The sequence below is a fragment of the Vombatus ursinus genome, unplaced genomic scaffold, assembly GCF_900497805.2.
Source record: "Vombatus ursinus unplaced genomic scaffold, bare-nosed wombat genome assembly UNPS02013930.1, whole genome shotgun sequence".
NCBI lineage: Eukaryota > Metazoa > Chordata > Mammalia > Diprotodontia > Vombatidae > Vombatus > Vombatus ursinus.
In genome coordinates, this window is record NW_020953708.1 from 183525 (window position 1) to 194240 (window position 10716).

General features: G+C 39.9%; 1 protein-coding gene and 1 pseudogene across 1 annotated transcript in view; one reads left to right on the forward strand and one right to left on the reverse strand.

The window, feature by feature from the left end:
• LOC114040635 (zinc finger protein 585B-like) overlaps positions 1-2467 on the forward strand; it is an 8902-nt gene extending 6435 nt beyond the window's left edge. The window contains exon 5 of the mRNA XM_027858748.1: positions 1-2467. This exon is cut by the window's left edge and continues 710 nt beyond it. Coding sequence (XP_027714549.1) covers positions 1-789 — 789 coding nt within the window. The 3' untranslated portion in view covers positions 790-2467.
• LOC114040637 overlaps positions 1-10716 on the reverse strand; it is a 115098-nt pseudogene that overhangs the window by 45233 nt on the left and 59149 nt on the right.

Below are 10716 nucleotides of genomic sequence, written 5' to 3' on the forward strand. Positions count from 1 at the left end.
CAGAGAATTCATACTGGAGAGAAACCTTATGAATGTAAGGAGTGTGGAAAGTCCTTCAGAAGTAAAGCAGATATTACTGTACATCAGAGAATTCATACTGGAGAGAAACCTCACGAATGTAGTGTATGTGGGAAGTCCTTCAGGAGGAAGAGGAATCTTGATATGCATCAGAGAATTCACACTGGAGAGAAACCTTATGAATGTAGTGAATGCAAGATGGCCTTCAGATGTAAGGAACAACTTACTGCACATCAGAGAAATCATACTGGAGAGAAACCTTATGAATGTAGTGAATGTGGAAAGGCCTTCATGAATAAGAGAATACTCACTGTGCATCAGAGCATTCATACTGGAGAGAAACCTTATGAATGTAGTGAATGTATGAAGGCCTTCAATAGGAAGGAAAGCCTTACTCTGCATCAGAGCATTCATACTGGGGAGAAACCTTATGAATGTAGTGTATGTAGGAAGGACTTCAGGAGTAAGCAACAACTTACAGTACATCAGAGAATTCATACTGGGGAGAAACCTTATGAATGTAGTGAATGTGGGAAGGCCTTTAGGAGTAAGGCATGTCTTACTGGGCATCAGAGAATTCATACTGGAGAGAAACCTTATGAATGTAGTGAATGTGGAAAGGCCTTTAGGAGTAAGGCATGTCTTACTGGGCATCAGAGAATTCATACTGGAAAGAAACCTTTTGAATGTAATGAATGTGGGAAGGTATTCAGGAGTAAGATACAACTTACTTTTCATCAAATCACTCATATTGGAGAGAAACCTCATTAATATAGTGAATTTGGGAAAGCCTTTAGACAGAACACATGACTTTATGTTCATCAGAGAATTCATAATTGAGAGATTCCTCATAAATATAAAGAATGGGAAGACCATCCATCACAACTGAGATTTTATTGAATAGAAGAGATTCCATACTGGTGAGGCATGTTATGAATGTGGAAAGGCCTTCAGAAGTAAGGTACAACTTACTGTACATCAGAGTATTTATACTAGAAAGATTTGTTATACATGGAAGGGGTATAGGAAGGTTTTCATCTACAACTCGGAATTTAGCCTATATCAGAGGATTCATATTGGAGAGAAACCTTATGAATGTAGTCTATGTGTGAAGGCCTTTATACAAAGTACACAACTTTATTCATTGTTTCTGTTGGAGAATTCATACTTGAGAGATTCCTCATAAACATAAAAGGGAGAAGACCATCACAACTTAGGTTTTATTGAATGTCTGAGAATGCAGCTGGTGAGGGTCCTTATGAATATGGAAAGGTCTTCAGAAGTAAGCTACAACTTACTGTATGTCAGAGCATTCATACTAGATAGAAACTTTATGAATGTAGTAAATTTGGGAAGGCCTTCAGGAATAAAACAAAATTTACTGTGCATTGAAAATTCATGATACGAAGGTTCTTTATGAATTTAAAGAGTGTAGGAAGGCTTCCACTACAACTCAGAACTTGTCATTCATTCTGATGAGAAACCTTATGAATGTACTGTATGTAGGCAGGCCTTTCTTCTAACTTTAGAACATACTCATTAGAACAAAAAACAGAACTCAATAGAACATCCTCATACATTAGAATATTGATACTGGAGAGAGACCTTATGAATGTAATGAATGTGGGAGACCTTCACCCTGAGGACAGTTAATCAGCATCAAAGAATCAATTCTGGAGAGAAATCTTACGAATTTTGTAATGCATGTGGGAAGGCATTTTGACTGAGGATAAGTATCTCTGATGTTTGTCAGAGAATTCATGCTCTCTAGAATGTTTATAAATGTAAAGAGGGTGGGAAGATCATATAGCTGTCTAGACTATGATTCTGAGCCCTTATATGAAATTCTAAAGTCCTTATTTAGCCCCCAGGAAAGGAGATTTCCTTCCCCTCTGCAGAGCCCTGTAAGGGAAGAAAGATTAATGTTATCCTCCCATGAACCTTCTCATATGGAGAGGATTTGGTGGTTGAGCTGGAGGATACTGAGTGGGTGGTAGTATTAGGAGAGCCTTCATATTAACTTTGATCCATGGGCAAATGGCATACAAGAGGTATATAGAAGATCTCTTGGCCATCAGATGAGCATGATGTATGATAAATTCTTATTGACTGTGCTTGTGGAACATATGGTAATCTGAGCTGTATTCCTGGTGTTGCTGGTGCTGCTTCTCATATTCATCATGGTAGCCACTGAACTATGCAATTTTAGAATCACATTAATTTTTTAAAAGCCAAGTAAGTGTCTTTGGCAAGTAATGATGCTATATGATTTCTATCCATTGTTCTGAATATCAAAGTGAAGGAATTAAGTGACGTGCTGGTGAACAGCAGTAGTAACTGTTACTCTTTTAAGACAGCCACAGGTCTTGTCATCTAATTGTTGTTGTTTTTTGTTACTTGTTTTCAGAGGACCATGGCATCAGAGAGGTGATGCCATGACATAGAAGTGAGTTGGAGTTAATTGAGGGAGGGCTGTGCAAAGTCACCTGCTTCGCTTTCTGCTCTGGAGCCATCTGAGTCCAGTGGTGAGGTATAGATCAGGATCTGCTCAGTGTTCTGAATGTAAAAGTGAAGAAATTCACGGAAGTCCCAGTAAACAGCAGGAATAAATATTACTTTTTTAAGGTTGCCACAGGCTTTGTCATGTAATTAGCGATACATGACAAGTAGAATGGGATTCTGATTGTGGTGAAAGGATATGAACAGGAAGTTTTCAGAAGAAGAAATCAAAACTAATAATTGTCTTAGGAAAAAATGCTCAAAATCACTTTTGATTAGAGAAATGCAAATGAAAGCACCTCTGAGATACCCCCTCACACCCATCAGATTGGGAAACATGATAAGGATAAGATAGGGAAAATAACCAGTTCTGGAGGGGGTATGGAGAAATATGGACACTAATGCACAGTTTAGAACTGTTCCAACCATTTTGGTGAACATTTTGGAACTCTGCCCCAAGGTCTATAAAACTGTGCATTCCCCTTTACCCAGCTACAACACTAGAGACTAAAGGCAAAGGATCTATGTGTACAAAAATATTTACGGCTGCTTTTTTTGTGGCAGCGAAATATTGGAAATTTGAGGGGATGTTTCGCATTTTGGGAGTGGCTGGTAAGTTGTGGTTTATGGTTGTAATGGAATACTGTTTTGCTGTCAGAAATGATAGATGGTAGCTAGATGGCCTAGTGGATAGAGCACTGTGCCTGGAGTCAGTAAGACCTGAGTTCAAATAGGACCTCGAACACTTATTAGCTCATTGACTCTGCACAAGTCATTTAAGCTCTGTTTCCCTTAATATACTGGAGAAGGAAATTGCAAAATCAATCCATTCTCTTTGCCAAGATACCCCTATAATAGGATCAGGGATGCCATTGAACCACTATACAGCTACATAGTGAGGAGGATGGTTTCAGAAAAACCTGTGAAGACCTGTATGAACTGATAAAGACATTGTACATAGTAACAGCAATATTGTAGTGATGATCAACTGTCAAAGCCTTAGCTACTGTGATCAAGAAAATTCCAAAGGACTCATGATGAAACATATTATCCACTTCCAGAGAGCAAAGTGATGAAGTCAGTGTAAATTGAAGTATGTATTTTTTTCATTTTCTTTGTTTTTCTTACTTTCTTTGCTACATGGTTTGTATTGAAATTTTTTTTTGCATGATTTCACATGTATAATTGACATATTTCTTGCCTTATCAATGGGTGGGGGAGGACTGGGAAGAAAATTTTGGAACGTAGTGTGAAAAAGAATGTTGAAAATAAATAATTTTTTTTAAAGTTAAATGATTAAACAAAATGATTTGGAATCAGCTACAATGTGGACCAGATTATTGAACTCCTAGACTTGGGTCTTTCTGCAACAGAGTGGAAAAGTGTAAGTTTTCTGCCTGCCTTTCTATTCCCCTATAATCTGCCATTTCTAGCCAGATGGGTGCAAAATCCAATGGGGGACAATTTGTAGAGGTCCAGGCTTGAGCTCTAGGGCAATGGAAGGTTTGGTGAGTGACTAATGCACACAGCCAGAAGTTGACTCTGCATCTATTTGACTAATCCTAGCATTGAGTCACCTGGTCTTTTCTTTCTCAGAGAGTTGACAATGATCTAGAAATCACTACTTACAAACCCATTGTTCCAGCATTCCCATCCTCTCAACCACAAGTGTCCCAACAGGCTCAGTTTCTGTAGCTGCTGCTCTCTTCCAGTCCCTCTTCAATGGTTTTGAGCCGCCATCCCATGTTTCTGCAAGGCTAGCAATATATAATCATCTTGAAAAGATAGGCTTGATTCACATCCTGGTGGCTTTAACGAAGGAGTTAGTATTTTATCCTAGAGTCAGTAAGAAAGGTACCACAGCACTAGATCAGAATGACATGGTGTGACCTATGATTTAGGAATATCAGTTTGCTAATTATATAAAGAATGTGTTGGAAAGGAGAAAGACAGCCTGTGTGTCTGTTTTGGTCTCGACTTTTGTAAAGGTTACCTGCACTCATGGAGATGGACAGCTCCTGTGTAAATTACTGTCCTAGGCAAACCATGATTGAAGAGGACTGAAGATTACTTTGGTACTCATCTCTTACTGTAAAGGTGATGGATTTAAAATACAGAGTGAGACTTAGATTTTTGGCTTTGCCCAATGTGGAAATTTATTTTGTGGGAGTATATATGATGCGAAGATTTTTCTTTTTCTTTTTTCTCTCTTTTTATTTTTAGTTTTCAACAATCACTTCCATAAGCTTTTGAGTTTTAAATTTTCTTCCCCTCCTTTCCCACATCCTTCCCCAAGGTGGTGTGCAATCTGATATAGGCTGTACATATACATTCATATTAAGCATGTTTTCACATTAGTCATGTTGTAAAGAAGAATTAGAATCAGTAGATGGGACCACAAGAAACAAGAAACAAAACAAAACAGAAGGAAAAAAAAAGCAAATAGTATGCTTCAATCTGCATTCAAATTCCATAGTTCTTTCTCTGGATGTGGATAGCCTTTTCCATTGTGAGACTTTTGGAGATGTCTTAGGTCCTTGCATTGCTGAGAAGAGCTAAGTCTATCAAAGTCAGTCATCACACAACATGGCCGTTGTTGGATAGAACATTCTCCTGGTTCTGCTCATTTCACTCAGCATCAGTCCATACAAGTCTTTCCAGGTTTTTTCCAGCAAGCAAGTCTGCTTGCTTATCATTTCTTTTAGCATGATAGTATTCCATTACATTTATACACCACATCTGATGGGCATCCCCTCAATTTCAAATTCTTTACCACCACAGAAAGAGCTGCTATAAATATTTTTGTACATGTAGGTCCTTTTCCCTTTTTTATGATCTCTTTGGGATACAGCTCTAGAAGTGCTATTGCTGGGTCAATGGGAATGCACATTTTTATAACCTTTTGGGCATAGTTCCAAATTGCTCTCCAAAATGGTTGGATCAGTTCATAACTCTGAAGGTTTTATTTTTTTGTCTTGGTTCATTGACAGAGAAGGAAAAAAACTGCTAAAATAAGCGACCATTGTACCAAATGGGCCTCTAACCTGTGGGTGGCTGGATGCAGAGTGGAACAGGCTACCTGCAAGAGAGTCAAGAATCCCACAAGAGTTCAATTTCAAAGTGAGGGAAATGGCTTGCAAGCCAGGAGGCAACAAGACCCATGTATTGGGGCCCTGCCTCTAGTGGAGGGACCCAAGGTAGTGGGAGGAGTTCTCAGTACTTATGCCAACAGCTGGGCAGTGAGCTGTAGCCCTGATGATGAGGGGTAACAGCAACAGTGATATACATTTGATTCATATCAAGTCTTTGCGTCTGGAGCTGGGTACCTTTCCAAGTTTGTCCTATACTTTTCTGATCTCAGAGAACACCTGATGCTGGTCAAACCAATTCAGTAATTATGAGATTTTGCCAGAGGATGAGCACAAAGGATTGTTGTTTTGCCAAGCTCGGGGTGCAGCTTGCTTTCTAGGCCTTAGCTCTGGAAAACAGGGTGTCTCCTAATATTTTGCCAAAGTAAAATTTTAAATTAAAAAAATTTATAATTGGGGTTTAGGGTATATCCCAACCTCCTGAAGTGGAATGTGTTGACCACCATTACATACAGAAGAAACTGAAAAAAAATTATAAATAAATATTAAGAATAAACAAAACAATGGCAGCGATGAATCAGATGAAGAAGCTTTGGACCTTTGCACTTCCTTCCCATCCTCTGCTACCACAGACCAAGTTCTCTCACACAAAAAGGAGTTGTGAAGGGGGACTAAAATTGGTGGGAAGACAGAATGGACTTGAGCATCAGCAGTAAGCAACCCTGGAGTGATCAGGGGTAGAAAAACAAGAAATTGAGTTGACCCTCTCAAGCAGCCATCATGAAATATGCCACCTGTGCAGAATCTTACTGCCGAATATAAGCGGACATCAGTTTATGAATTCATTTAAAATTATTGTTTGCCACCAAGCGGTGGTTGGGAGGGAATGGAGAATGTGTAGTCCCTTATTACTAAGAAGACTATTAGCAAGTATAGTTTTCCCAGATAGAAGGAGGGGCCAAAGGATGGTGGGAGTTGAAAGCTGCAGTGGGTAGAGGGAGTAGGAACTTGGCAGCTGTTTGGAGAACTGATACCCCAAACTGAATGTAATCCAGAGCAGTTAGAGCCTTGTGTAAGTTATTGACCCACTGAAGCCATAATCTGTCAGGACTGGATGTTGATGGTCTGCTGCTTTTGGGAGCTGAGTGAATTCATTCCCACTTCACTTTCTTCTCCCCTCCTTCATCCTGCTTGGTGAAATGACATTACTTTTACATTATATTTATTTCCTGTTTTTGCTTTTATAGTGGGTTTTGGGTGAAGAAAAAAATTAGCTGATTTTATGAATTCTAAGCAAATGTTTGATGTCAATGATTGAACCTCTCTGGGAGAGGAGAAAGGGGAAAATTTGGACATCTAATCCTGGACTTGGCCAGGAGCCTCATATTTAAGGGTTCTCTCTCCCTCTCCACCAGAAACAGAGAGGATACATGTGTTGTATTATGTTAGAGATGGGAAGGGTTTTTTTTCTTTGTATTTTTTTTTTTAGGTGTTTTGTTTCCTTTTCAAGACTGAAACCTCATATGTGCAAAGTGGTTTCTGGAAATTGTCATATACTCAAAACAACAACTGTAAATGGTGTTTCATTCTAGTCCAAATGTAGTTCTAATCAGAAGCAGCTTTTTAAAATTTTTTAAGATTCATTAATTTATTTATTTTTAGTTTTCAACATTCACTTCCACAAGATTTTGAGTTCCAAATTTTCTCCCCATCTTGTCCCTCCCCCAACCCCAAGACAGTATGCATTCTGAATACTCTTTCCTCGAATCTGCCCTCCCTTCTATCTCCCCCCCCCCCCCAGCTTCTCTTATCCCATTCCCCTTCTATTTTCCTGTAGGGCAGGATAGATTTCTATACCCCATTGTCTGTATATCTTATTTCCCAGTTGCGTGTGAAAACAGTTCTTAACATTTGTTTTTAAAACTTTGGGTTCCAAATTTTGTTGCTTCCTTCCTCCCCATCCACCCTCATTGAGAAGGCAAGCACCTCAATACAGGTTATACTTGTGTAGTCATGCAAAACACTTCCATAGTAGTCACGCTATAGAAAACTAACTATATTTCCCTTCATCCTATCCCACCTCCATCTATTCTATTCTCTGTTTTGACCCTGTCCCTCCTCAGAAATGTTTGCTTCTGATTGCACCCTCCCCCAATCTGCCCTCCTCTCTATCGTCCCCCCACTTACTTATCCCTTTCCCCCCTATTTTCCTTTAGGGTAAGATAGCTTTCCATACCCAATTGACTGTATGTTATTCCCTTCTGAAGCCAAATTCAATGAGAGTAAGATTCACTCATTCCCTCTCATCTTCTCCCACTTCTCCTCCACTGTAAAAGCCTTTTCTTGTCTGTTTTTATGTGAGATAATTTACCCCATTCTACCTCTCCCTTTCTCCTTCTCCCAGGATAATCTTCTGTCACCCCTTAATTTTATTTTCCAGATATCACCCATTCATCTTCAACTCACCCTGTGCCCTCTATCTATCAATCTATCTATATATAATTTTTTTCCCCCTCCAACTACCCTAATACTGACAAAGGTCTCATGAGTTACAAATATCATCTTTCCATGTAGGAATGTAAACAGTTCAACCTTAATAAGTCCCTTATGATTTCTCTTTCCTATTTAACTCTTCATGCTTCTCTTGTATCTTGTATTTGAAAGTCAGATTTTGTATTCAGCTCTGGTCATTTCATCAAGAATGCTTGAAAGTCCTCTATTTCACTTAATGTCCATTTTTTCTCTTGAAGGATTATACTCAATTTTGCTGGGTCAGTGATTCTTGGCTATAATCCTATCTGCGTTGCCCTATGGAATATCACATTCCTAGCCCTCTGGTCCCTTAATGTAGAAGCTGCTAAATCCTGTGTTATTCTGATTGTGTTTTCACAATACTTGAATTGTTTCTTTCTGGCTGCTTGCAATATTTTCTCCTTGACCTGGATTTCTAGAATTTTGCTACAATATTCCTAGGAGTTTTCCTTCGGGGATCTCTTTCAGGAGGTGATCAGTGAATTCTTTCCATTTCTATTTTACCCTCTGGTTCTAGAATATCAGGGCAGTTTTCCTTGATAATTTCTTGAAAGATGATGTCTAGGCTCTTTTTTTGATCTTTCAGATAGTCCAATAATTTGTAAATGGTCTCTCCTGGACCTATTTTCCAGGTCAGTTGTTTTTCCAGTGAGATATTTCACATTGTCTTCTATTTTTTTCATTGTTTTGGTTTTGTTTTACAATGTCTTGATTTCTCATAAAGTTACTAGCTTCCAATTGGTCCATTCTAATTTTTAAGGAAGTATTTTCTTCAGTGAGCTTTTGGACTTCCTTTTCCATTTGGCCAATTCTGCTTTTGAAGGCATTCTTCTCCTCACTGGTTTTTTGGACCTCTTTTGCCATTTGGGTCAGGCTATTTTTTAAGGTGTTATTTTCTTCAGTATTTTGGGGGAATCTCCTTTAGCAAGCTGTTGACTTGTTTTTCATGATTTTCTTGCATCACTCTCATTTCTCTTCCCAGTTTTTCCTCTACTTCTCTTACTTGCTTCTCAAAATCCTTTTTGAGCTCTTCCATGGCCTGTAATTGATTCATATTTTTCTTGGAGGCTTTGGATGTAGGAACTTTGACTTTGTTATCTTCTTCTGGTTGTATGTTTTGATCTTCTTTATCACCAAAGATTCTATGGTCTGACTTTTTTTTTTTTGGCACAGTTTGCTCATGATCCCAGTCAATTACTTGCATTATAAATTCTTAGTTAAGGTAGGGGTCTGCTTCCAGTGTGAAGAATGTACTGTCCCAAGCTTCAGTGCAGCTGTTTCCAGAGATCCTTCTAGGGACCTGTAAGTTTTCAGTTCTTCCAAGGTGGTATGATCAAGGGCAAGGTGTTTACTCCTTTCCTGACCTGTGCTCTGGTTTACGAGTGACCACAAGCACTCTTTTCTGCCTTGGAACTAAGAGGAGGATTCCCTCTCCACCGCCACTACAAGCTCCACCATGCCAGCACTCCCCCTCGCCCCAGGATCACCACCTAGAACTGTGACCCAGATCCAAGCACAGGAAAAGCAAAAGAATCCATCTCAGCACCAGCAAAGAGATCCCTGCAATCCCCCTCTGATCAGCCACCTGATTCCCCTTCAGTCTGTGGGCAGAGCTCTGGAAACAGGCCACCGCTACTGGGCTGCACCAGGACTTGCCTGCGACCAAACTTCTCTCTCATCATGGACACAGACTTTTCCTACTGACTTTCTAAATTGTCTTTGGCATTTGTGGGTTGAGAAGTCAGGAAACCTCCACAGCTGCCTGTGATTCAGTCACCTGAGGCCTGCTCCAGGTTCACTGAGACCTGGTTTTACCCATGTGTCTGTGCTGAACTGTGTTCCTTTCCAAGCCTGGTGCGATTGACCTTTCCAATCAACCATCCAGGTTGTCTTGGGCTGGAAATTTGTTTCAGTCTATCTTTTTGTGGATTCTGCCACTCTAGGATTTGTTTAGAGCCATTTTTTACAGGTTTTTGGAGGGGTTTGGGAAGAGCTCAAACAAGTTACTGCTTTCACTCTGCCAAGAAATCTTGGCTCCGCTACCACCAGGAGCAGCTTTTGCTGGAAGATGAGGTATTTCCCTTCTGCATTTCTGTACTTTTAGGTACCAGAGAAGTCAGAGAAGGACTTGGAGTAGTCATATCAGAGACTTCTGAGATCTGGAGTTCCAGGGGTTTGTGATAAAGGGGCAACCTTTTGTAGTGTCCCTTGGGAGTCCCTCTGTTTCCTACTCAAGTTTGTAAAAGATGTCCTTGGCACATTTATTCTTCTTCACTAGACTATGCAATTGCTGGGCCATCTCTAGTTGTTCAGATCCACATCTAGCCACTGGACCTAGATGGCCTCCACAGATGGTTGTGGAGGAGAAAGTGAGGCTGGTGAGGTTGCACATCTCTCCCTTACTGAAATCCAATTCAATGCAAGTCATGTCATCACCTCCCTGATGTCATGGTCCTCTTGGAGATCAAAAGACAAACCACACAACCAGAATGTCTGCAGTTGAAGGAGAAATCAAGAGATGGAACCTGGGTGGTCCTGCCCGTGAAGAAACTCCTGGGCTGGTGAGCAAGCTGTCCAT